At 47.9% G+C, this 27,829-nt stretch overlaps 1 protein-coding gene across 1 annotated transcript; it reads left to right on the top strand.

The window, feature by feature from the left end:
* The first annotated feature begins 17,150 nt into the window (after positions 1-17,150).
* On the top strand, positions 17,151-20,300 carry LOC143807318 (uncharacterized). The gene is made up of 2 exons (XM_077288735.1): positions 17,151-18,045; positions 18,807-20,300. Exons 1-2 carry the CDS (start codon positions 17,374-17,376, stop codon positions 18,966-18,968), a joined length of 834 nt encoding a protein of 277 aa, XP_077144850.1. The 5' UTR covers positions 17,151-17,373; the 3' UTR covers positions 18,969-20,300.
* The last annotated feature ends 7,529 nt before the right edge of the window (positions 20,301-27,829 follow it).

Genomic DNA, 27,829 nt, shown 5'->3' with positions numbered 1-27,829 from the left:
GAGTCTTTGGAGAAGGGACATATTCGCCCATCCTCTTCCCCTCTTGGTGCAGGATTTTTTTTTTTGTGGCCAAGAAGGACGGTTCTTTGAGACCTTGTATAGATTATCGTCTTCTGAATAAAATCACAGTCAAATTTCAGTATCCTTTGCCACTATTTTCTGATTTGTTTGCTCGGATTAAGGGTGCCAGTTGGTTCACCAAGATAGATCTCCGTGGTGCGTATAACCTTGTGCGCATTAAGCAGGGAGATGAATGGAATTCCTGGGTTGTTGCCTCTGATGTTCATGCGGCCGATTTGGTTCGTGCCTTCCACGCGGCTCATCCTGATCGCCCTGGGGGTCTTGATGAGGGTTCGGTGACCCCTCCTCAAGGGGGGGTACTGTTGTGAATTCTATTTTTGGGCTCCCTCTAGTGGTCACAAGCGGTACTGTGTAGTGTTGTCTTTCTGCAGGTTGGCTGCATCAGCTGGTTCGTTATACTTGGTTGTTTCCTATTTAGCTCACCTGGAGACTCAGTTCCTTGCCTGCTATCAATGTACTCAGTGCTCTTCAGATTCCTTGTGTCTACCTTGCTCCCAGTCTCTCCAAGACAAGCTAAGTTTTTGTTTGATAATTTTTTGATTATCAGTGTTCATTATGTTTTTTTGTCCAGCTCGCTAAAATGTGATTTCCTCGCTTGCTGGTTGCTCTAGGGGACTGAGTTTCTCCCCCCACACCGTTAGTTAGTGTGGGGGTTCTTGAAATCTCAGAGTGGATATTTTGTAAGGGTTTTTTACTGACCGCATAGATTCTCTTTTCTATTTTCTGCTATCTAGTATTAGTGGGCCTCATTTGCTGAATCTGCTTTCACCCCTATGTATGTGCCTTCCGCTTACCTCACCGTTATTATCTGTTGGGGGCTTCTATATCTTTGGGGATTATTTCTCTGGAGGCAAGAGAGGTCTTTCTTTCTCTCTAGGGGTAGTTAGTTCCTCAGGCTGGCTCGAGACATCTAGGATTTTTAGGCACGTTCACCAGCTACTTCTAGTGTGTTTGGATAGGTTCAGATTTGCGGTCAGTCCAGTTTGCCACCTCCCTAGAGCTTGTCCTATGTTTGTTACTTAGCTGGAGTAATTTGTGATCCTCAACCACTAAGGATCATACCATGAACCCCAATAACAGAGGAGCGACTGTTGACTGTGCGGACAGCACTTCCAGGCACCAACTGGTGGTGTTGGAGCCCAGGGACAGCAGGAGGAGCAGATTGGAGGTATTGCCGCAACACAGCAGGGGAGCAGCTGGCGTTACTGAACCACAATAACTGAGGAGCGACTGTTGACTGTGCGGACAGCACTTCCAGGCACCAACTGGCGGTGTTGGAGCCCAGGGACAGCAGGAGGAGCAGATTGGAGGTATTGCCGCAACACACCAGGGGAGCAGCTGGCGTTACTGAACCTGTTGTGAATTCTATTTTTGGGCTCCCTCTAGTGGTCACAAGCGGTACTGTGTAGTGTTGTCTTTCTGCAGGTTGGCTGCATCAGCTGGTTCGTTATCCTTGGTTGTTTCCTATTTAGCTCACCTGGAGACTCAGTTCCTTGCCTGCTATCAATGTATTCAGTGCTCTTCAGATTCCTTGTGTCTACCTTGCTCCCAGTCTCTCCAAGACAAGCTAAGTTTTTGTTTGATCATTTTTTGATTATCAGTGTTCATTATGTTTTTTTGTCCAGCTCGCTAAAATGTGATTTCCTCGCTTGCTGGTTGCTCTAGGGGACTGAGTTTCTCCCCCCACACCGTTAGTTGGTGTGGGGGTTCTTGAAATCTCAGAGTGGATATTTTGTAAGGGTTTTTTACTGACCGCATAGATTCTCTTTTCTATTTTCTGCTATCTAGTATTAGTGGGCCTCATTTGCTGAATCTGCTTTCACCCCTGTGTATGTGCCTTCCTCTTACCTCACCGTTATTATCTGTTGGGGGCTTCTATATCTTTGGGGATTATTTCTCTGGAGGCAAGAGAGGTCTTTCTTTCTCTCTAGGGGTAGTTAGTTCCTCAGGCTGGCTCAAGACGTCTAGGATTTTTAGGCACGTTCACCGGCTACTTCTAGTGTGTTTGGATAGGTTCAGATTTGCGGTCAGTCCAGTTTGCCACCTCCATAGAGCTTGTCCTATGTTTGTTACTTAGCTGGAGTAATTTGTGATCCTCAACCACTAAGGATCATAACAGTATAGCAGGCCAAAAAGTGTTTAATGCATCGCAGAAGTGGGATAAAAAGAAGACCTGAGTACATTTTTTTTTTTCCTCCCGCTTTTCCTTTGCTGCAGTCTGTTTAGCTTCTTTCATCCCCTTGAACTCTGGGTGGTTTTGAGCTCAGCTGCAGACATGAATGTTCAGACTCTGACTTCTAGTGTGGATCATCTTACTGCACGGGTGCAAAGTATTCAGGATTTTGTTATTCATAGCCATATGTCAGAACCAAAGATACCCATTCCTGAGTTGTTTTCTGGAGATAGATCTAGGTTTCTAAATTTTAAGAATAATTGTAAGTTATTTCTATCTCTGAGACCTCGTTCCTCTGGTGATTCCGCTCAGCAAGTTAAAATTGTTATCTCCTTGTTGCGTGGCGACCCTCAAGATTGGGCTTTCTCTCTGGCGCCAGGAGATCCTGCATTGCTTAATGTAGATGCATTTTTTCTGGCTCTTGGACTGCTTTATGAGGAGCCTAATCTTAAGAATCAGGCAGAAAAAGCGTTGCTGGCTATCTCTCAGGGTCAGGATGAAGCAGAGGTGTATTGTCAAAAATTTCGGAAATGGTCGGTGCTTACTCGATGGAATGAGTGTGCCCTGGCTGCAAATTTCAGAGAAGGTCTTTCTGAGGCCGTTAAGAATGTTATGGTGGGGTTTCCCACCCCTGCAAGTCTGAGTGATTCTATGGCTTTAGCCATTCAGGTTGATCGGCGTTTGCGGGAGCGCAAATCTGCTCATCCTTTGGCGGTATTTTCTGAACAGAGACTGAGTCTATGCAATGTGACCGAACTCTGACCAGAATTGAGCGTCAAAGTCATAGACGTCAAAATGGGTTGTGCTTTTACTGTGGTGATTCTACTCATGTTATCTCAGCATGCTCTAAACGCTTAAAAAAAATTGCTAAACCTGTCACCATTGGTACTATACAGCCTAAATTTATTTTGTCTGTTACTTTGATTTGTTCTTTGTCGTCCTACCCGGTTATGGGTTTTGTGGATTCGGGTGCGGCCCTGAATCTGATGGATTTGTCGTTTGCCAGGCGCTGTGGTTTTGTCCTGGAGCCTTTGGAATTTCCTATTCCTCTGAGGGGAATTGATGATACGCCATTGGCTGAGAATAAGCCTCAGTATTGGACGCAAATGACCATGTGCATGACTCCCGTACATCAGGAGGTGATTCGCTTTCTCGTTCTGCATAATTTGCATGATGTTGTCGTTTTGGGTCTGCCATGGCTGCAAGCTCATAATCCAGTTTTAGATTGGAAAGCTATGTCTGTGTCAAGTTGGGGTTGTCAGGGAATTCATGGCGATACTCCGTTGGTGTCTATTGCTTCTTCCACTCCTTCTGAGGTCCCTGAGTTTTTGTCTGACTACCAGGATGTATTTGATGAGCCCAGGTCCTGTGCCCTGCCTCCTCATAGGGATTGTGACTGTGCTATAAATTTAATTCCTGGTAGTAAATTCCCTAAGGGACGACTTTTTAATTTGTCTATACCAGAGCATGCCGCGATGCGGAGTTATATAAAGGAGTCTTTGGAGAAGGGACATATTCGCCCATCCTCTTCCCCTCTTGGTGCAGGATTTTTTTTTTTGTGGCCAAGAAGGACGGTTCTTTGAGACCTTGTATAGATTATCGTCTTCTGAATAAAATCACAGTCAAATTTCAGTATCCTTTGCCACTATTTTCTGATTTGTTTGCTTGGATTAAGGGTGCCAGTTGGTTCACCAAGATAGATCTCCGTGGTGCGTATAACCTTGTGCGCATTAAGCAGGGAGATGAATGGAATTCCTGGGTTGTTGCCTCTGATGTTCATGCGGCCGATTTGGTTCGTGCCTTCCACGTGGCTCATCCTGATCGTCCTGGGGGTCTTGATGAGGGTTCGGTGACCCCTCCTCAAGGGGGGGTACTGTTGTGAATTCTATTTTTGGGCTCCCTCTAGTGGTCACAAGCGGTACTGTGTAGTGTTGTCTTTCTGCAGGTTGGCTGCATCAGCTGGTTCGTTATCCTTGGTTGTTTCCTATTTAGCTCACCTGGAGACTCAGTTCCTTGCCTGCTATCAATGTATTCAGTGCTCTTCAGATTCCTTGTGTCTACCTTGCTCCCAGTCTCTCCAAGACAAGCTAAGTTTTTGTTTGATCATTTTTTGATTATCAGTGTTCATTATGTTTTTTTGTCCAGCTCGCTAAAATGTGATTTCCTCGCTTGCTGGTTGCTCTAGGGGACTGAGTTTCTCCCCCCACACCGTTAGTTGGTGTGGGGGTTCTTGAAATCTCAGAGTGGATATTTTGTAAGGGTTTTTTACTGACCGCATAGATTCTCTTTTCTATTTTCTGCTATCTAGTATTAGTGGGCCTCATTTGCTGAATCTGCTTTCACCCCTGTGTATGTGCCTTCCTCTTACCTCACCGTTATTATCTGTTGGGGGCTTCTATATCTTTGGGGATTATTTCTCTGGAGGCAAGAGAGGTCTTTCTTTCTCTCTAGGGGTAGTTAGTTCCTCAGGCTGGCTCGAGACGTCTAGGATTTTTAGGCACGTTCACCGGCTACTTCTAGTGTGTTTGGATAGGTTCAGATTTGCGGTCAGTCCAGTTTGCCACCTCCCTAGAGCTTGTCCTATGTTTGTTACTTAGCTGGAGTAATTTGTGATCCTCAACCACTAAGGATCATAACATGAACCCCAATAACAGAGGAGCGACTGTCGACTGTGCGGACAGCACTTCCAGGCACCAACTGGCGGTGTTGGAGCCCAGGGACAGCAGGAGGAGCAGATTGGAGGTATTGCCGCAACACAGCAGGGGAGCAGCTGGCATTACTGAACCCCAATAACAGAGGAGCGACTGTTGACTGTGCGGACAGCACTTCCAGGCACCAACTGGCGGTGTTGGAGTCCAGGGACAGCAGGAGGAGCAGATTGGAGGTATTGCCGCAACACAGCAGGGGAGCAGCTGGCGTTACTGAACCCCAATAACAGAGGAGCAATTGTTGACTGTGCGGACAGCACTTCCAGGCACCAACTGGCGGTGTTGGAGCCCAGGGACAGCAGGAGGAGCAGAGGAACAGAGTGTAGGCCAAAGCCTGATTGGAGCAAGTTGAAAGGAGATCCCACCTCGCAGTGTCGTCTGATGTAATCCCACTGCGGGCCTGGGATCCATGGGCATGCGCAGTGCATATCCTCGCCTCTCACTCCCCTCCTTCCGGCTTCTTCAGACTGTGCGGCGTCACGGCCGTGGCATGCTATTAGGGATCAGCTGACGGCGCACAGTCTGAAGAAGGCGGAGGGAGATGAGTGAGAGCCTGAGGTGAAGATATGCACTGCGCATGCCCATGGATCCCAGGCCCGCAGTGGGATTAAATCAGAGGACACTGCGAGGCGGGATCTCGGCCAGCGCGGCTGCACAGGCGCAGCCTGCCTGCAACCAAATGATGTCAGAAGACGGGCAGCGCTAAGCGTGCATGGCCAAGGGATAACCTAACAGCGCAGGCTCCGGGACAGATTCAAACAACGCTGAGGAGGTGGCGCACGGCACCAAGGGGGTAGGAATGACGGCTGTGCTGCGTCCCATTACGAAGGAAAGTCCCACCTCCGGGACGGTTGTACGGTATCAGTGGACACATTTTATAAGTGTTAAGTTCTGCGTGTGCAAGGAGCTAAACTAAAAGAGCTACCTTTCCCTTGTGCAGCATTACTGCTGCACAAGGTGGCTCTTTCAGTAACAAACGCCTGGGGGGGACAGGTTCCCTTACATTTCAGTTGTTGTGTCAGCGTGGCGGTCGCAGGACACATTGCCGGCTACACAGCTGGGGATCAGCTGACGTTACTGAAACCCAATAACACTGGGTCGTATGTTTTGACTGTGCAGACGGCACTTCTGAGCCTCAACTGGCAGTGTTGGAGCCCAGGAATTACAGTTCAGGTGGTAGAAAGATGAACACAACAGGAGACCTGGATACTGTAGACACCCAAATATTTAATCAGGAAGAGGAGTGGCAAATTCCTGCGAGATCCAGGCCTGGTTCATTTTCAGAAAAGTAAGCCGGTCAACGTTATCGGAGGATAGTCGCATGTGAAGGTCTGTTACTACACCACCTGCAGCACTAAAGACGCGTTCCGATAATACACTAGCCGCAGGGCAAGCCAGCACCTCCAATGCATACTGGCTTAGCTCTGGCCATGTATCCAGCTTAGAGACCCAAAACTTGAAAGGGGAAGAGCCGTCTGGGAGTACAGTAAGAGGGCAAGACATGTAGTCTGTCACCATCTGACGGAACCGTTGCCTCCTGCTGACTGGAGCCGCCGGTGATGGTGTAGACATTTGTGGCGGGCACACAAAACTGTGCCACAGTTGGGCCATACTGGTCTTGCCTTGGGCAGAGGCACTGCTTCTGCTCCCTCTTTGTGCAGAACCTCCTCCACTGCCTCGAGCCCTCGACGCACTGAGCTGCTTTGTAACGCACTAGCAGCACTGCTCTCAGTTGGACTGGAGAAGATGATGGAATTCACCAGTGTGTCTTGGTACTCCCACATTTTACGCTCCCGGTTCAACGGTGTGATGAGGCTTTGTACGTTGTCCCGGTAGCGAGGATCGAGGAGGGGGTACACCCAATAATCAGCCATGTTGAGAATGTGGGCGATGCGGCGGTTGTTTCTCAGGCACGGCAGCATGTAATCAACCATGTGCTGCAGACTGCCAACTGGCCAAGAAACGCTGTCCCCTGCTTGAGGCGTGATCTCTGCCTGCTCTTCATCACCCCACCCTCGCTGTACACACTGACTAATGGACAATTGTGTAACTCCCTCCTCTGGACGGATGTCTTCCTCCTCCATTGACTCCTCATCCTCCTCACAAAGTATCCCCTGCCTATGCATTTGTGAGGAACCACGTGGCGCTGACTGTCCAAAAGCTGATGGAAATGGTGACTCCTCATCCTCCACCTCTTCCACAACATCATCCCTTAGCGCTTGCAGTGTTTGTTGAAGCAGGCAGATAAGGGGGACAGTCAGGCTGACTAGTGCATCATCTGCACTCGCCATCCACGTGGAATAATCGAAGGGACGCAAAACCTGGCAGACGTCCTTCATAGTGGCCCACTCTATGGTTGTGAAGTCTGAACGGTGCGGAGTGCGACTTCTTTGCGCCTGATGCAGCTGGTACTCCATTACTGCTGCTCACACAACCGCTCCAACATATGTTGCGTGGAATTCCACCTGGTAGGTAGGTCACATATGATGCGATGTTCCGGAAGGTGGAATCGGCGCTGCAGAGCTGCAATGCGCGATCTTGCCGTACTGGAACGCCACAAGTGAGCACACTCTAGGCGACACTCTTGTGCAGCAGTGCATCAAGATCCGGATAGTCCCTCAAAAAACTCTGCACGACCAAGTTGAGCACATGTGCCAGACATGGGATGTGAGTGAGATTGCCGAGGGCCAGAGCTGCCACCAGATTTCGGCCATTGTCACACACTACCATGCCTGGCTGGAGATTCGCTGGCACAAACCACACGTCGCTCTCCTGCTTGTTGGCATTCCAGAGCTCCTGCGCTGTGTGGCTTCGATTCCCCAAAGAAATTAATTTCAAGACGGCCTGTTGACGTTTGGCCACGGCTGTGCTCATGTCGGTCGAAACAGATAAACGTTCACGGGTCCATGTGGAGGTGGACTGTAACGGCTCCTGCAGCGATGATTCCGAGGAACTTGTGTATGAGGAGTCAATGCGTACAGACTGGATTCCTGCAATCCTTGGAGTGGGCAGGACACGTCCTGCGCCACTCGCACGATCTGTACCCGGCTCAACAACATTAACCCAATGGGCAGTGAGGGAAAGGTATCGCCCCTGCCCATGGTGACTGGTCCACGCATCGGTGGTGAGGTGGACCTTGCTACTGACGGCGTTCAGTAGCGCGTGTTTTATGTGTCCCTCCACATGCTTGTGCAGGGCAGGGACGGCTTGCCTGCTGAAATAAAAGCAGCTGGGCACATTGTACTGTGGGACTGCCAATGCCATCAAGTCACGGAAGCTGTCAGTCTCCACCAGCCTGAATGAGAGCATTTCACGGGACAGTAGTTTAGCAATGCCAGCATTCTAGCCTGTGCTCGGGGGTGGTTTGCCGAGAATGGCTGCCTTTTCTCCCATGCCTGTACTACCGATGGCTGTAGACTGGGCTGGGAGTGTGAGGATGACTGGGAACGTGGTGCTGCGGGTGGAATTACAGTGGGTCTCTGGACAACAGTGCCGGAGGTTCTTCCGAACCAGCTGTGTGTGAGCTGGAGGAAGAGGTAACACGAGCTGAAGAGATGGTAGCTGCCGCTGTTGGTTGGCCTAGGTCTTCAGTGTGTTTTTGTAACTCCACCGCATGCCTGGTCCGCACATGTTTCCACATATTTGAGGTATTGAGGTTGCCGACATTTCTCCCTCTTTTGATTTTCTGATGACACACCTTGCATTTGACAAAGCAAATGTCATCTGCAACTGTGTCAAAAAAGGACCAGGCACTGCAAGTCTTGGGAGCGCCCTTTTTGGCTTTTGGAAGAGACATGCTCCTAACGGGTGCCGAAGTGGAGGCTACAGGCTCTGCAGTCTTCCCCCTCCCTCTCCCTCTTTGGCCCGTTTGGGGAATCTCTTCCTCAGAGCTGCTCCCACCACCTTCCTGTTCCTCACGCCACGATGGGTCAAGGACCTCATCATCTACACTACTCTCTGCCACCAACTGCTCCTCCTGGGTAGTCTCAGCAGCAGAGCACGCACCAGTAAGTGGCACCTGAGTGTCATCATCAGCTGATGCGGCCTGCGATGTGGTGACCGGAGGCACTGGCCCACCCGCCTCTTCAGAGGAAGAGATAAAAAGCTGTTGGGCATCACTGCACCCTGCCTCTTCTTCCATTTCTCCAATGCTGCTTGGCTGGCCCCCTGTTTCCAAGCCAAGAGATTCAGAGAACAGAAGTAGAGACGGCTCCTGTCCTGGGATCTCTGTCTGCCTGGGCAATTTGGCAGGTGGTGAAGAGACAGATGGCTGCTTTCCAGTGCTCTGTGCCTGAGAAGATGTGGCACTAATTGAAGTCGATGCGTTAGCTGCCATCCATCCAACAACGGCTTCAATTTGGTCTTCACGCAGCAGCGGTGTACGGCGCTCTCCGACTAAGCTGCGCATGAAGTACTGTTCCCTGCTGAAACTGGGTGATGATGAGTCACCGGTGCCCGCAGCAGGCACAGAATCCCCACGTCCTCTCCCTGCTCCGTGCCCATGCCCACGTGCCTTACTCCCTGCCTTTTTCATCTTGGTTGACTGATAATGATAAGCAGAAAAGTACTAAGGGCTTAGTGTGCTTATTCCTGAACAGCTCCTAACAGGTATAAGAAACACTAATTTTCTAAAGTGTGGACTAGACTTTAATATGAGCTAATGTGGCCTACACAACTGTAAAGTGGTGTGTTTGGTGAACTTTATTATTTAGTTATTTTTTGGCAGAACTGACTACAGGGCGAGCTGCACTCACACGGAGACCGTGCAGACAGCCGTAAACGGCGCTGCAAGGCCCAAAAAACCTCCTCTAGGTTATCCTATGTAGTGTTTTTCCACAATTTAGCTGGATACAGGTGGAAAGCCACTAATAGGAATTATTTGAAAAAATGTGCAGCAGGCTGCACTATTTGCAAAAAAGGACAATGTATTTTACGGTATGAGGCAGTGACGCACCCTGAGCTGGATACAACCGGCTGTGGCTGCACACAGACTACAGGGCGAGCTGCACTCACACGAAGACCATGCAGACAGCCGTAAACGGCGCTGCAAGGCCCAAAAAACCTCCTCTAGGTTATCCTATGTAGTTTTTTTCCACAATTTAGCTGGATACGGGTGGAAAGCCACTAATAGGAATTATTTGAAAAAATGTGCAGCAGGCTGCAGTATTTGCAAAATAGGACAATGTATTTTACGGTATGAGGCAGTGACGCACCCTGAGCTGGATACAACCGGCTGTGGCTGCACACAGATTACAGTGCGAGCTGCACTCACACGGAGACCGTGCAGACAGCCGTAAATGGCGCTGGAAGGCCCAAAAAACCTCCTCTATGTTATCCTATGTAGTGTTTTTCCACAATTTAGCTGGATACGGGTGGAAAGCCACTAATAGGAATTATTTGAAAAAATGTGCAGCAGGCTGCACTATTTGCAAAAAAGGACAATGGATAGAACAGTATGAGGCAGTGAACCACCCTGAGCTGAATACAACCGGCTATGGCTGCACACAGACTACAGAGTGGGCTGCACTCACACACACACACACACACACACACACAGACCTTGCAGATCGCTATGAAAACAGCGCTGCAATGCAAAAGCAAGGTGAACACACAGCGGTTGCTAAATTAGCCTGGGAAAAGCACAATGAAGGAAATCGCTATCTCAACTGGCCGTCAGTCAGAACACAACGTCCTATGCCTAACTGAATTCACAGCAGAGTGAGCCAGAAAGGGCGGCAGCGTTTTTTATAGTGCATCATGACATCATTTCAGCAGCCAATCACAGCCTTGCCAGTAGTTACATGTCCACCATGCTGAACAGGATGTGCCCGTGCAGCGCCCCAGAGTCCTGGTCGTTGCAGTACTGTGGCTCCGCCGCTAAGGGGGGCTATGGTACGCCTGATGGCACTGAAGGAGTTCATCTGACCAGGTATCACAGACACCAATACACTTCACAGTCTGGCCTCCAGGGGGAGCTAAGGGTTCTATGTATTAGGCCACTCCTCACAATCTGGTAAAACTGGGGGTTAGGCAGGAAGTTAGAACAGAAAGCTGACTGGGTTGGAACCAGGCAACACCTTGTGGCAGAGGGTGTTGTAGGGGAAGATTCGGAGGGGTCCCTGTCAGGGGTGGGATCCTGACTGAGGCCTAGCAACCAGAGAGAGTGTTACGGGACCGCGCCTGCACGATATAGCGGCGGTACCCCAAGAAAGGACAAGAAGCGAGATTTATTGTGCTGAGTGAGAAACGAGATCAACGCAACTAGGAGAATACCAGTAGGAGTCGTGCTGTAAGATCGAGGCAACATCCTATTGAGGCACATAACCGGTGGCCGGAACGCCGAGGAAGTATAGAGCTCCAAGCCAAACTTCAAACCTACGGCAGGACAGTCAGTCACAGGCGGGTTGTCTCACACAGACCCAGGAAGACACAGGGGGGCAACAACGGGAGAGGGGTGACGATAGAGCCCAGGAAGAACCTCTGTGATAGAAATATATATATCATGTAGATCTCACTTGCATGTATACTCCTCTATAATCAAATATATACTTATATGCTCACAGCTAATATATATATTATAATCAATGGTTTAAAATGGCTGACACGAACTGAACTGATATAAGCCTGATATAACCCAGACAGATCATATGGGGTTTTCCACCCCTAAAAGCAGAACAGAGTCAGATGTTTGGTGACTGCTGGTCAGGTGTCTCCACTTTGTCCTAGACAGAGAACTCGAGTTTGGTTGCTTGATCAGCAGTCATATGAGCATTAATCACAATATTCCATATATGTTTAGATAACCAATGACAGAGGAGCTAGACAATATGGTAATTAACTAACCACCCCTGACAACCCCTAACCACTCCTTTCTATGTGAAAATATAAAACTATGTATGTACAATAAAGTTTCAGTATTGATGGAATGTTGTTCTGTCACAGTTGTGTACAGTCCATTCTTGATGAGCGCTCAAAATACTCAGTCTAATTGGGAGCGGCCACAGCACACACAGGGATATATTTATCCAACCCTAATATTTCCATAACATTAATGGCCCCCAACAGCGAGGCACGGATGAAACATGAAACGCACGGGATCCTTCTCACCGGAGATACGGAGGTTGTGGGCGTGGCCTTGGCACAGGGGCAGGAGACTGCGCAGCTCCATAAGTAAGGTAAGAAAATGTTATCATCTTACCTGAAAGTCCCCTGTGCCCAGTCCTTGTCTATGCCTCTTGCCGGTCAGGTGTGGTCACGAATTCCCAGGTAGTGTAAAAAATCCGTAGCCACGAATCCACCCTGGGAGGTGTCTGCTGTGGACCGTGTATGTGTTTTGTGTAAGATCCGGGAGAAGGAAGGAAAAGTGACTTTTGCTTGTGGTTGCTGGGTAACAGACCGCAGGAGGTCAAATCGCTCGATAAGTTATTGCAGGATTCCCGTGCATAGGAGGAACAGGTAGAGTTCCGGGGCAGGTGGTCCCATGATCCAGGCACGGGTAGTGATAACTTAGAGGGGCTACTGCAGATTCCCGTAGTGCCGGCGATCCAGTTAGGACGTCCGGACCGGGGTGGTAGATTTCCCGCTTGTTGTGCTCCTCACTCACTCAGGCGGCCCGGGCGCAGGTGCGTCCAGTGCGATTGGCAGTAGTCTGTTCCCAGCGCAACCTGCACGTGTCACAGAATTAAAAAGGGCATCTCCCGGATTGTCTATCTGTTTCTGTTTGTGTCATGTACTATTGCCGCTCTAAGAGCATGAAATAGTAAGAGAAAGTTTTGGGTTTTTTTTCCTCTCTTGAACTTCCTCTTTTCCAGCTGAGAGGAGAGATATGCATTGTAAATCACACTGTCATATCTGTTTTTTTTCTTTTTCTTTTGCAATGCTGGCTATGTGTAGCTTTTTGTGAAGAAGTTAAATTGTATCCATCATTTTTGATGTGACATAAGTGTTTTCAGAAACGTGATTTTAGTGACATTTGATATTATTGCAATAGCATACGGAATATAAAAAGAGGAAGTATGTCTCTGACTGCATTTGAGCGCAGAGATTTTTACTCTCTTAAAGGGTCTTTTTCTTTTTGCGGCATTTTAAAGTTTTTTTTAATTAAGTTTTCCTCAATCTTCAATCTCTTTACCTTTTTATTTTTTATTTATTTATTTTTTTGAAAAAAGTTTTTCTTTCCTTTTGTATCAAAATTTTGAGTTTTTGGTTGTGAACTAAGTTTTTGACGGTTTTTCTTATCGTTTTGGGTTTTTCTTAGAGTTTCATATACTCATTTTTAGAAGTTTTTTCTTTTTCTTAGTACAGTTTTTTTTTCATTTTTGTGTGTTTTTTTCATTTTTTGCTTTTGCCATGGGGAATAGAGTGGCCGAGCAACAGGAAAGTCTTTTTACTTCCTGATGAGAAAACAGCCCCTAGATAGTGGCAGAGCACGAAGGTGTTAAGTATGTGAAGATTTTTGGAAGGTATAAAGTACGTGAAATTCATTAGAATGGCAGACTTCAAGCTGCAGAATGGCATGACGTAGAAAGGAAAATAAGGGAAGTTACAGTAGCTGATGTTAGATTGCTGAATACTAATACATGGTATGAAGTAGCAGCAGAGCTTACATCGTTTAGGTGGAACAGAAAGTTATGTGAGCAAAAGGAAGTGATTTTTGTGGGTATGAGACGGGAGAATCTGCGCAGTGTGCTTTTAGCAGAATCCATGCTTTAGGTAGTTATTTTTTTGCACAGTATGTGGCGCACCCCGTCTCTCCCTACAGGGAGAAGGCATAATTGCTCCTCTCTATTATTCTTGTTGTTCTCCTCTATCCTCTTTTTTTTTTTTTTTTTTTTTTCTCTCTGTCAGTCTTTTCTCTCCGCATTCTCTCTTTTCTTTCCTCTGCTCTTCCTCCACATTTTTTCTCTTCTCTCTCTCTTCCCCTCTCTATCTCTCTCCTCCATACCCTCCATCTTCTCCTCCCTCTTCTCCTCACCCTCTCACTCCCCTCCTTCTCCACTCCTCTCTTCTCCTCTCTCTCTCTCTCTCTCTCTCCCCTCCTACTATTCCTTTGTCTCACTCCTCAACCCCTCCTCCTTCTTCTTCCTCTTTTTTCCTCCGTGTTGCCGGCTGGGCCAACGCCCAATTCAAACAATATGGTGCTTACAGCACAAGGTGTCCCTGGCACAGTCCAGCCATTGCCAGTTGTGATATCGGGGAAGGAAGGTGAAAGCCCCCCCTACAGTGGGCAGCCCTAGACACGTCAGGTAGCAGACAGCTCAGCCCTGGGTGCAGAGGGGGGAGGAATGATATCAGAACGAGCTCACTGACAGATCCTCCGTTACCTCATTTCACAGTCAACAATATTGTAACCCTTAAGGTTTTACATGAACTTTGATATCACCATGTATTGATAATGTACAGCTTCAGCACCGGTCAGAGCTGCCTACATCCACATTCACACCAACATGAAATTATAATCCTAATCCATCATAGCTTCAGCAAGGGGGGAGACATCCTCACATAAAAAAGCAACTTCTAAGTCCAAAATCAGTCAGTGTACGACCCCAGTACAAGCTATCACAACTATTCCTCTGATGAAGATGAAGAGGGAACATCATACATGCTGTCCAGTACTAGAAAAGAAACCCACAGGCACCAAGAATGCAGGGGCAGATAGAGGCACCACCATTACACTATGTGCACTCCACCCCAAGTCAGGTGACAATTTTCCAGACCCAGGGATGCATCCCATGCCATTTTACCGAAGAATGTAGCAGAAGCAGCAAACATATGCAGCCACCTGGAATGATCTCTGGGCCATGACTGAAAATAGAAGCAGGTGATGCACTCTGGCCAGTCATAAAGGAACAATTCAAATTTCCAGCAGAATTAGATGTACACGCTTGGAAGTCAGGGCCACAGCTAATTGAACAGCTCAGAGAGTGGGCCAAAGGCAGATTGGCAGGATAAGCCCTCAGCTTACATGACATGAGCCAAGATAAGACAGAGTCTGTAAAGAAGTTTCATGGCAGAGTAATGCAAGTATTCCAAGACTTGGGCTTCACCATTCATGACCAGATACACAGGCAAATGTTGGCACAGGCCTTTGTGCATGGACTGAGACAGCCAATTAGGAAACCACTGATAGTGGCTAGGCCTGAGAACAGGTCAATAGCAATGGACTGACCCAGCAAAAAATGTTTTATGTGCGCCTAGGAGACTGTTTATTGCCGATTGTCACCAAAACTGCCACCATTATAGCACCACAAAAGAGCGCAAAGAAGGAAAAGGGTGCCGTGCTGCTGAGAACGCTGGAAGGGGAGCCAGAGGTGAAGACGCTGCAAAGTGCCGACCAACACACCAGAAGAACCGCTGCAGACTCCAGAGAGGAGACACCGACCTCAATAAGGTTAGCAAAGGGGAGAAGCTATGTCGGAGCAGGGGGAAGAAGTGATGGCAGATGCAGCCGCAGCCCCTGTAATGCCCCAAGACCTTGGGTTGGATGCAGCCGCCGGTCTCATGGCACCCCCGGGCCTCGTCACTGATGCACCTGCAGGCCCCGTCTTACCACCGCAGCTTCAATCAGCAGACCGGACCCCGCTGCCGCTACAGTACCCATCATGCCGTTGATCACAGTAGCCAAAAGGATTGAGTCTCAACCAGGGGTGCAGAAGACAGCCCCTCTCATGGTGACTACTGACCTGGAAGCGCAACCACCCTACAAAGACAGAAGAAGTGTCAAGGGTTACATCTGTGGCAAGTTTGGCCATTACCAGAACCAGTGCAAAAGCACCCACGCCCCCGAAGAAACTGGACCCATGCAACCCAAGAGTTGGTCCAGAGAAACAGGTCAAGGAAGAAGTGCAGAAAGCAGTGAAGTACCCCGTCCATAGGACAGAGGCAAGCAAGCCAGGCCCGCAAGACACTATGCTCCTGACATGTAAAACTTCATCTGCAAGACCAATACCTCAAATTACCCTTAAAGTGGATGGCGTTGTCAGATCCAAAGTGGTGCAGCCAGAAGTGTGATGACACCTGTGGAACTCGCTGATCCCACCTGCCTATCAGAATCCTCTGTGTCTCGCATGGGCATTGATGGTCAAGTCAGACATTCTCAGCTTACAAAGCCACTGAGCGTGTGCACTCAGCCAGGACACTCTATCCTGTCCCAGTTTGTGGTGTAAAGGACCTGCCACTCAACCTGCTGGGAGCGAACCTACTGCAGAAGCTGAAGGCAACCACAGTGTTCCAGGAAGATGGGACAGTGACACTTTCTTCATCCCTGACCCAAGAAGAGTCATGCTGGCGGCCCTACAAGAACATTAACCAACCAATGAGGCCTACCCAAGGAGGTACTGGACGTAGTACCAGAAAGTCTATGGTCTAAGGGACCCCAGCACGTGAGAAAACCTCAAGTTGCCCCAGTACGGGTGTCACTCAAGCCATGTACCCCGTACCCTCGTAAGGCCCAGGCCAGGCCTAGAGTCAAGCTGCCTGTGACCAACTGAAGGTCTACCTGGAAATAGGAATCATTGTTCCTCGCACATCGCCTTGCAATACCCCGCTTTTCCCCATCAAGAAAAAGACTGTAAAAGGAGAGCCAGCCAAGTTCAGAATGGTATATGACCTGAGAGCTGTGAATGACGCCACAGTGTTTGAAACTGCAATTATGCCGAATCCGCACACTCTGCTCTCAAATGTGCCTGCCACAGCAAAAGTGTTCACAGTGAACAACCTGGCTAATGTTTTCTCCAGTGTTCCCCTTCATCCGGAAGACCAGTTCCTGTTTGCCTTAATGCACCAGGGGGGACACCACACATGGACAGTGATGCCACAGTGGGCCCAGAACAGCCCTTCACAGTTCACCAAAGCAATGTCCACAGTTCTCACCAACTGAGTCACAGAACAAGCAGAAGTAACCCTGCTACAATACATGGACAATCTACTCCTTTGTGCAGTTGACTTTGACACGTGTAAAGCCCTTTCCTTGTATCTCCTACTCTACCTGGCGAGCAGCACTGCAAGATCTCAAAGAACAAAGTCCAGTGGTGTCTGAAGCAAGTTACGTTCCAGAGACACTGTATTGCTCACCAGGTGGAATACCTGACAGATGACCGGAAGACCACAGTAGAGAAGATGGTTCCTCCAACAACTCAAAAGGTGCTACAGGCCTTCCTTGGTCTAGTTTCGTATTGCAGAGCCTGGATCCAGTTGCAAGGGAAGCCTCTTCCTCCCGCATGAGAGCAGCAGTTGCAGCACACGCCCTCCTGGACAGGACTACTGACATCAGTGGAAAAAACCATTGGAAATCCTGGCTCTGCATGACATCTCAGCAATCCTCAACCAAACCCAGCTAAAACATCTCTCCACCGCCAGGCATCTTCGCCTCCAGTGCTCTCTACTCCTGCCCAACAATGTCACCATCTCCAGATGCACAGTCCTCAATCCGCCCACTCTACTCCCACTCCCAAGGGGGGATACAGATACGGATCCTCAGATAAAAAGTCTGATCAAAATCTGCATGATACCTTCTGCAGGGATCTGAATTTGCTCCGGACGGATGACCATGATTGCTTCAGCATCATGCAACAGGAAACAGCAGGACTACCCAAGGTGGCAGACGAGCCACTGACCAACCCAGAGTTGATCCTCTATGTGGATGGCTCCAGATTTGCAGATGATGAAGGAAGATTCCACACGGGATGTGCAGTGACCAGCAATCAAGAGATCCTGTGGTCCAGAAGTCTGCCGCCCAGTCTGTCAGCCCAGGAAGCAGAACTGATAGCGCTGATGAAGGCCTACCAGATGGCAGAAGACAAGACTGAGAAAATGTATACCGATTCAAGGTACTCGCATGGCATAGCACACGACTTCGGACCCATCTGGGCTGCAAGGGACTTCATCACAGCAAGCGGAACAACCGTGAAGCATCATGGAGCCATTAAGGACCTGCTGAACACACTTCAACTTCCAAAAGTGGTGACAGTACTAAAAGTCAAAGCGCATGGAAAACTAAACACAGTAGGGGCACGAGGCAACAACATGGCGGATATGGCAGCCAAAGAAACAGTCAAGGGAAGACAATATGGACAAGTGGAAGAGGTCGTTGTTGTGAATTCGCTTTTTGCTCCCTCTAGTGGTTATTAGTTTTTTGACTCTGGTTTTTCTGTCATTCCTTTTATCCGCACCTGGGTCGTTAGTTAGGGGTGTTGCTATATAAGCTCCCTGGACCTTCAGTTCTATGCCTGGCATCGTAGTTATCAGAGCTAGTCTGCTGTGCTCTTGTCTACTTATCCTGGTTCCAGTTATATCAGCTAAGTCTGCCTTTTGCTTTTTGCTATTTGTTTTGGTTTTGTATTTTTGTCCAGCTTGTTCCTAAACTATATCCTGACCTTTGCTGGAAGCTCTAGGGGGCTGGTGTTCTCCCCCCGGACCGTTAGACGGTTCGGGGGTTCTTGAATTTCCAGTGTGGATTTTGATAGGGTTTTTGTTGACCATATAAGTTACCTTTCTTTATTCTGCTATCAGTAAGCGGGCCTCTCTGTGCTAAACCTGGTTCATTTCTGTGTTTGTCATTTCCTCTTACCTCACCGTTATTATTTGTGGGGGGCTTCTATCCAGCTTTGGGGTCCCCTTCTCTGGAGGCAAGAAAGGTCTTTGTTTTCCTCTCCTAGGGGTAGCTAGATTCTCCGGCTGGCGCGTGTCATCTAGAATCAACGTAGGAATGATCCCCGGCTACTGCTAGTGTTGGCGTTAGGAGTAGATATATGGTCAACCCAGTTACCACTGCCCTATGAGCTGGATTTTTGTATTCTGCAGACTTCCACGTTCCTCTGAGACCCTCGCCATTGGGGTCATAACAGGTCGTAGAGCCGGACGGCTACTACAGGACGGCTGAAGACAGGAAACCTGACAAGATGACGTCCTGTGATCTGCTCAAAAAGCTGCAAGAGCAAGCCCCAAAGGACAAGAAGGAATGCTGGATGCAGAAGAGAGCAACACATGAAGAAGGAAGGGTATACTAAATGGACTACAAACCCTGTTTACCCCGAAGCATGTACCCTATGGTGGTCCAGTGGGCACATGGGCCCACACACAGATTAAAGACACAGATGAATGATCCGATTGGTGCTTACTGGTTCGCTCCAGAAATCTCCACCCTAACAGCCAAGTTCATAAACAGCTGTCTGACCTGTGGCAAATGCAACCCTGGAAGAATCAAGAAAGTTCCCACTCATCAACTTGCCAGACCACTGTACCCCTTCCAGAGGATCCAGATAGACCACATCCAGATGCCGCCAAGTGGAGAATTCGAATATGCCCTTGTGGTCGTGGACATGTTCTCAGGATGGCCAGAAGCTTTCCAGTGAGTGAGGAACCAGTCAGCAGAGACTACTGCAAAGAAGCTACTCTCAGAGACGAGATATGCAGCTATGGGGTCCCAGAAGTGATAGAGAGTGACCAGGGACCCGCATTCACAGCAAACCTCACATGAGAGATCTAGTCAGCAGTAGGGTCAGACTTAGGCCTACACACTCCCAATCACACTACTCAGTGTTCAGGCACACTCCCAGAGGCCCAGGAAAGCTGTTACCATATGAAATTTTGTTTGTGTCTAGTCCCAGGTTAGGGGTATCCTTTCCCTCAGCAGCTGATTATGCAATATGATACTTTGTCTGCTTATGTAATTGAACTCACCAAGAAACTTGCTAACATCCATTCTCGAGTTTTTTTCTTCATTGCCAGATCCAGATTCAGTGTCCGGTATGCACTCCTAGAAGCCAGGAGACTGGGAGTTGGTGGAAAAAAAGTTTGTAAGGAGAACACCACTCGATCCCAGATTTGATGATCCTGCTCAAGTGCTGCTGATGACACCAAACTCTGTGAAACTGGATGGAAGACCCACTTGGATCCACTCATCGCATGGCAAGAAAGCTCCCCTACCAGAAGATGACACCCAAGCCAGAATGATGTCGTGGATGCCCTGCCTGACCGAACAGATGACCTACCTGATAAAGACTACACATCGCTCACTACACATGCTATTGACTAAGAGACTGATTGCAACGAACCCCCGTTAGGGACAGATCTCCTGACCGCCCATTTGCGAAAAGTCTGTATGGAGTGGGGCACAGGCGTTAGGCTTGTGTCAGTTCGCCAACAGCACAAAAGAGTTGCAGCGCTTTGGGACAGGAGGCTAGGATTAGGGCAAGTGATATCTAAGGGGGGCTTGTGATAGAAATATATATATCATGTAGATCTCACTTGCATGTATACTCCTCTATAATCAAATATATACTTATATGCTCACAGCTAATATATATATTATAATCAATGGTTTAAAATGGCTGACACGAACTGAACTGATATAAGCCTGATATAACCCAGACAGATCATATGGGGTTTTCCACCCCTAAAAGCAGAACAGAGTCAGATGTTTGGTGACTGCTGGTCAGGTGTCTCCACTTTGTCCTAGACAGAGAACTCGAGTTTGGTTGCTTGATCAGCAGTCATATGAGCATTAATCACAATATTCCATATATGTTTAGATAACCAATGACAGAGGAGCTAGACAATATGGTAATTAACTAACCACCCCTGACAACCCCTAACCACTCCTTTCTATGTGAAAATATAAAACTATGTATGTACAATAAAGTTTCAGTATTGATGGAATGTTGTTCTGTCACAGTTGTGTACAGTCCATTCTTGATGAGCGCTCAAAATACTCAGTCTAATTGGGAGCGGCCACAGCACACACAGGGATATATTTATCCAACCCTAATATTTCCATAACACCTCCGAGCCTCCCCATCATACGGGTGCGTCCTAACCGTAAGATCAGGGGGACATAGAAGAACATCAGAATCGAGTTGTGAGGGAACACGAGAAACAGACACAACAGTTGTGGGGTACTATCCCGTAAGCACAGCAGGGAAGGACCACAACACACAAGCGCTAGCAGGTAGGCACAGATTTCCACCTGCGAAGGGAACTCTGGAGGTGCCATCGGACCGGCCGGACTTGCGCAGCCCTGTTAACTGTATTCTGGACTGAGGACCCAGAAGCCTTCAGTAAAGAGGTAAAGAGACTGCAACCTGGTGTCCTCGTTATTTACTGCGACCGGCACTACACCGCACCATAACGTTATCATCCCATACCACCACCTTTCATTGTGCGCCCCTCAGCAGGGTCACGGACCGGGCCTAGTCACCGTGACAACCCCAGAGCAGAGACTCAGAGGCCCGGTACCGGGTACCCCTCGGCCCTGCGGCAGTGGGGGCGCTACAATTTGGTGTCACGAACAGGATCTACTTAAGCCTGAAGAATCAGGTCATGTGTGCCTTGGAACTGTGATTTATTATACTTGGACTGTGACTTATTGCAAAGACTGTGTGTTGCCATTTGCCACCAAAATCCGCCGCCATTACAGCGCTGAGGAGAGCGCAGGAAAAGAAGAGGGGCGTGGAGTGGGCATAGACAAGCTGGAGAGCGCGAACGACAATGGCCGCCCAGTCTAAATATTTCTGTGTCCTGAGGACGTGAACGTCAGCAGCCGAGGTCCGCCTCCTCATTCTCTTTGGAGGATGGAGACCATGGAGACGGGGCCGCCCACGAAAGAGACTGCGGGAAGAGGACACCAGAGAGGAAGCGAAAATGGCGACGCCGGAAGCACCGCGTGGGAATGACCCGACTCAGCAAGAGGCTGCACAACCCGACACAGCCCCGGACACGCCATCGTTGCGGGAACTGACCCTTGCGGAGCTACCGATGGGCCGACCCCCCCGGCCGCTGTCCGAGGAGTGTGTGGCTGCAGCTGAGGCCCGGCAGATAGCCTACCACCTGGAAGCTGACGCCCGTGTGATCGCTCGGCTGGGCCAACCTACGGAGGTCCGCCTGTCTCCGGTGTCCCCCGCTTCTTCCATCCCGACCGCGGTGGAGTGTGAGCTGCAGGCACAGGGCCTGAGGATCCTGCCGGAGGTGGAGCACCTGCAGCGCCTGATAACAGCGTGGCGGAACAGACCCCAACCGGCAGCCCAGGTCGATCTGAGGAGCGTTGAGGAGGTTCCACCGTCGCACTGGGGTGTAGTGATATCTTTTAACTCCCGGAAAGGAAGGGGAGTTATCCAGGAGATCGGGGAGCCACTGCAGGTCCGTGTGGATCGGGAAGAAGTGGAGCCCTGCGGGGGAAGGTACGATTCCGACCTGGAGCCTGGCGATGCGGTGACCTACACCCGGTGGAGGAGGGAGGTCGGCTGGATAGCTCGGGGCGTCCAGCGATGTGTCGCACTCCAGGCCGATACCGGGACATCTGAGGACGAGCCCCCTGCAGAAAAGGCGATGGAACCTGCCTCTGTGGAACCCCCGGAAGTCCGGGCTCACCTTGTGCCCCTGGGTCGCGCTTGCCCACGAGTAAGGAGGGCATCTCGCAGAGGGATCCTGTCCCTGCTGGAGCCAGGACCGGCCCTTGCTGCACCAATGCGACCCATTGGCCGGGTGAGGCCTGGAAGGAGACCGTACCCTGCACAATAAGAAAACTGAGTAAGCAAAAATGCTTTAATGATTGTAAATAGTTAACTGTTTCTACTGTTTTGCTGCTAAAACCCGTCAAGGGTTATTCTTAAAGAGATCCCTTTGTTGACCCGGGATCCCTATTGTTTTTGTTTGTTTTCTACTTTGCACAGTTATCAAAGGACTGCCGAATCATGGACGGTGAATGATTCAAAAACTGATGTTGTAAATAGTTTGCACCTTCTTAAAGGTGCTCTCTACTGGTTTTATGACCGAAAGGACTCTTTGCGAAGACACTGGTCGCAGAACCAGCACTGGAGTCCTTGCTGCGTACGGACTTGCAGCTTGAGAAGTTGCACTACCTCACAGAGACTTGGTCCCCTCTTAAAGGGGATGTTCATCAAAAGCACTTAAAGAATGATGATGTTTTGAAAGAAAGTATTGATAATGTTGACATGTGAAAGTTATATATAGCTAACTGGTTGATTGTAAGGAATGTTTAATGATGTTGATAGAAGAATGAGGACAGAGAGTGAGCCCGTACGGGGTTAGTTAGTGAGTCCTCCTAGGAGCCGCACAGAGATGGCTCAGTGATCTTGAACTGAAAGAAAAATGATATGTTCTATACCGTGTATAGTAGTGGAAAGACAGTAGGCCCGGGCAGAAAGGGGCGGTCCTGTAACAGAAAGGAGAGGCAGTAGGTCTGGAGCAGTTAGGACAGGCGGTCCTGCCGATGTAAAGAAGGAGAATGTATAAGAGTTGATTAGCCTTATAATGTGATTATAAGAAGGTCTTTAGTGGATTTAGCGAGTACGTCCTTAAAGGCAAAGTTAAATTATTGTTCACAGATTTTGCACTTAGTAGAATACCCGGTTGGGTAAGAGAAGTTATTTATAGTCTGTTATTGAAAGTATTTAACCATGTTTGTAACGTTCAAGAGTCCTCACCTCCCATAAAGGGAAGCTCTGTTAAAAAGTTTACTTGTACTTGCATTTCCAAAATTGTATGTCTTTTTGCTGACATGTATTGTTGTTTTCTTCCCAGTCCAGGAGTACTGGATTTAACCGGGGGGGGGGGGGGTGCAGCGCCCCAGAGTCCTGGTCGTTGCAGTACTGTGGCTCCGCCGCTAAGGGGGGCTATGGTACGCCTGATGGCACTGAAGGTGTTCATCTGACCAGGTATCACAGACACCAGTACACTTCACAGTCTGGCCTCCAGGGGGAGCTAAGGGTTCTATGTATTAGGCCACTCCTCACAATCTAGTAAAACTGGGGGTTAGGCAGGAAGTTAGAACAGAAAGCTGACTGGGTTGGAACCAGGCAACACCTTGTGGCAGAGGGTGTTGTAGGGGAAGATTCGGAGGGGTCCCTGTCAGGGGTGGGATCCTGACAGAGGCCTAGCAACCAGAGAGAGCGTTACGGGACCGCGCCTGCACGATATAGCGGCGGTACCCCAAGAAAGGACAAGAAGCGAGATTTATTGTGCTGAGTGAGAAACGAGATCAACGCAACTAGGAGAATACCAGTAGGAGTCGTGCTGTAAGATCGAGGCAACATCCTATTGAGGCGCATAACCGGTGGCCGGAACGCCGAGGAAGTATAGAGCTCCAAGCCAAACTTCAAATCTACGGCAGGACAGTCGGTCACAGGCGGGCTGTCCCACAAAGACCCAGGAAGACACAGGGGGGTAACAACAGGAGAGGGGTGACGATAGAGCCCAGGAAGAACCTCCGAGCCTCCCCGTCATACGGGTGCGTCCTAACCGTAAGATCAGGGGGACGTAGAAGAACATCAGAATCGAGTTGTGAGGGAACACGAGAAACAGACACAACAGTTGTGGGGTACTATCCCGTAAGCACAGCAGGGAAGGACCACAACACACAAGCGCTAGCAGGTAGGCACAGATTTCCACCTGCGAAGGGAACTCTGGAGGTGCCATCGGACCGGCCGGACTTGCGCAGCCCTGTTAACTGTATTCCGGACTGAGGACCCAGAAGCCTTCAGTAAAGAGGTAAAGAGACTGCAACCTGGTGTCCTCGTTATTTACTGCGACCGACACTACACCGCACCATAACGTTATCATCCCATACCACCACCTTTCATTGTGCGCCCCTCAGCAGGGTCACGGACCGGGCCTAGCCACCGTGACAACCCCAGAGCAGAGACTCAGAGGCCCGGTACCGGGTACCCCTCGGCCCTGCGGCAGTGGGGGCGCTCCACCCACACTTGTAATCATTCCTCATTGGCTGAATTCGTGCAGTTTGAATTCTGGGAACTTCCGATTCCAGTATCCGATATGCGGTAAATATCGGAACTCGGTATCGGAATTCCGGTACCGTAAATATCGGCCGATACCCGATACTTGCGGTATCGGAATGCTCAACACTAGTGGTGATGTTTTAACCCATGTGACCATTATAGTTGGCTGTCATATGGGAAAGAATGATACCACAGGGGTCAGGGGGTGGGTGGAGTGATCATGTGTGGTATTTTTTTTTTTTTTTTTTACTGTTTCATATTTGTTTTTATGTTCTGTGGGGAAGTTTCACAATAAAACCACAATTAATCTGTAACATAAATTGACATGCTGAGGATTTAAAAAAAATTGTATTTAGGTCAATTTATGCACAGGAAATACCCACAGTCTGTGGGTCATAACTTTAAATTCTCATCCACTTGGCTACTTTTTAAAAAAACAAACAAAAAACAAAAAACACCCTGCAAATAGTCTGCCAAAAAATTCACATGGAGGACCTGCAGCATTTCTGCTATGTGTGAACACAGTCTTATGGAACATTACTCCAACATAGTCACTAATAAGAAAACAAATATTGCCTACATTTTTGTCCTGTCTCTTCCTTATTCTCACCTACTGCAATCACTATGACTTTGGACTGCCTAGAGTTCCCATATGATTCTTCTCACTATGTCACCAGACATTTTGCAACTTATTTTTGTGTGTAAATTTGGGAAAAACATGCTAATTGTTCTATTTGCAAAGTCTAATTTTATCACCTGAAGACATTTTAGCACCATTCACAAATCATCAACACAAGAAAAAAATGTCACCTTGCACATGGATTGCCATTTAACAACCTTATTAAATTTCTTTATTAGTGTCTAAGAAGGACAAATCTGGCCATATTCATTACCATCAAGCATTCAATATGATGGTCTTCATTAACCTATTAATGCAAGCCTGGCACAATTAGATCAGGTATCAAGTTGATCAATAATCTGATGGCAGATGAAATCTCTCTACACAGATGTGATTGGCTTGAATCTGGTTGGGGTGTATAATAATGATAAGATTAAACTAATTGTACAACATCTCTCCAAGGCTCAGCACACAATGAAATATGTCTTTTGGCCCTGACAGAATAATATTATGGCATTTGTGAAGATGCCACTTTTTTGTCTGCTTTAATTAGCATCCTGATCATATTAAAAGGGATTCCACACATTTTTATAACTAATCTGCCCTTAATGCGTAGAGATAGAAAATCGATTGCTTGGAGACTAGAGAAATTCAAGTATGGCAGTCCAGCTTAAAGTGTCTCGTGTAAAATATTGTTTTCATATATTCTTTAAGAGAATTCTAAGTTATAGGAAGCCATCCCTGATTTAGGATCCTCATGTGTTTACATATACAACCAAATATTTTCAATATCCATTATGTAATGATTGCTTTTCCCTGTGGTGGTCCAATGGTGGGATACATTGTGATCATCCTATTGTTGGGGGTCCTGAAGAGGGAGAGATTGATAAAAGACATAAGTCCCTGGCACACGTCTTAATATAAATCTCTTCATGGAAGACTAGAAAAAAAAAAAAAAACATTTTAAAACTTGCCAAAGTTTTTGTTGCTTAAACCTTAAACTTAAGTTTTCAAACTTTGGTTTCCATTTAGAAACCTTCATTGTGCTGTAATCTGAAACAATAGTGATTAAACTTGGGTAGGTTTTGTTATGGCTGCAGGATATCACGAGGAAAGCCATAGATAATTCATCAGTTAAAGAGCCAAGAGGTTATTATAAGAAAGATTAACCTGGGCTTTTATTGGTTGGTTACAAGCTGCATAGTAATGACATTTCTCAAACTAATCAACGATTTAATTTGGTCGATTTTTAGTACACTATGTTTTGGTTATATAAAACCAAAAATTAATTTGGGCAACTTTAAAAGTGTGCAAAGGCCACTAGGGAACAGCGAGAGCTCTCCAGTCCAATATTCTAAACACAATCTTCATTGGCCTTCCAGCCTCCTCGCAGTTGTTCATTCTGAGATCAATACAACTCCCAGATCTTCACTAAAATATCTTCGACAAGCAGCTCGTCTAGGGCCAAGAACAAAGTCTACCCATTGATTTCCTGACCTCATGTAACCCATCTACCTATTCAGCTAGTCCGTTACAAAAGGGGAGAGGTTGTTCAAACCCGTGGGACCAATGATAAGTGCAAGTAAGTTAGGAGATATTTTCCGTGCCCCTTACATTTGTAACTTAATCTTCAAGTCATCGCATTTATATGAAGAATATGAATATGATATGATAAAGAATTGAGACTGATGCATCCTGTAAGACCAAATTCTACATATGGGCCTGACACACAATAATGTCCTAACACTAAAATTATATAACATTCTTTTTGCATACATAAAGCAGATATCTATATAATATGTACACACCGCAACTACTTCTTGAGTTATTTTGGTTAAAAAATGGACAAAAATCTGGCTTATCTCTAAACCAGAAGTATTCCATTAAGAGACTGGTATACTACGTATATTTTCATCAATGTACTATAAACATAACAGTGGTTTGGGAAAATGAAAAGCATAGCCTGGTTAAACCAAGTTCTCACATATCCACAGAATAGGGGATAACTGCTAGATTGTTTGGGGTCCCAGCAGTCAGAGAGCTGCAGGGATTGGTAAGGGTCTGACTGCTGGGACCCCAGCTAAGCACCAAAAAAAGGAATCCTGTGTTTCCCAGTAGAATGGTATAGCAGTCAATCACTGCTGCCTCATTCAAAGTGTATGGGATTAATGAAGATACATAGCAGACTACAGCACATGGATCTGTAAGATGCATGGTTTATTCAAGCAGGGGACAGGGGAAATCTGTGGTGGTAGGGCTCACCATTCTAGCAGTTATAACTTATGATACAGATTCCAGGTGGAATACCCCTTTAATAAGCAAAACTGGTCCCTTACTGATTACCTACAGTAGGACAAGAAGGATGATCCTTTTTTGGTTTCTTTGAATCTTCATGCACTGTGCCTTCAGACCAAAACAGTGGCCTGGCTTCACCCCACCGATCACCTTCTTGCCCTGTTGGAATGCAAGCCAAGTGTTATCTATAAAACTCCTGTGA

Source organism: Ranitomeya variabilis, chromosome 2 (assembly GCF_051348905.1).
Source record: "Ranitomeya variabilis isolate aRanVar5 chromosome 2, aRanVar5.hap1, whole genome shotgun sequence".
Classification (NCBI taxonomy): Eukaryota; Metazoa; Chordata; class Amphibia; order Anura; family Dendrobatidae; genus Ranitomeya; species Ranitomeya variabilis.
Note: the sequence above shows the minus strand (reverse complement) of the source record. Positions and strands in the feature narration are given on the sequence as shown.

What these genes read in the sequence shown, in the direction of transcription:
- LOC143807318 (XM_077288735.1), top strand. Translation starts at nt 17,374, where the DNA reads ATGCACAGTCCTCAATCCGCCCACTCTACTCCCACTCCCAAGGGGGGA. An exon ending in AATATGGACAAGTGGAAGAG is followed by an intron (nt 18,046 to 18,806) that starts GTCGTTGTTGTG and finishes GGGTCATAACAG; the next exon opens with GTCGTAGAGCCGGACGGCTA.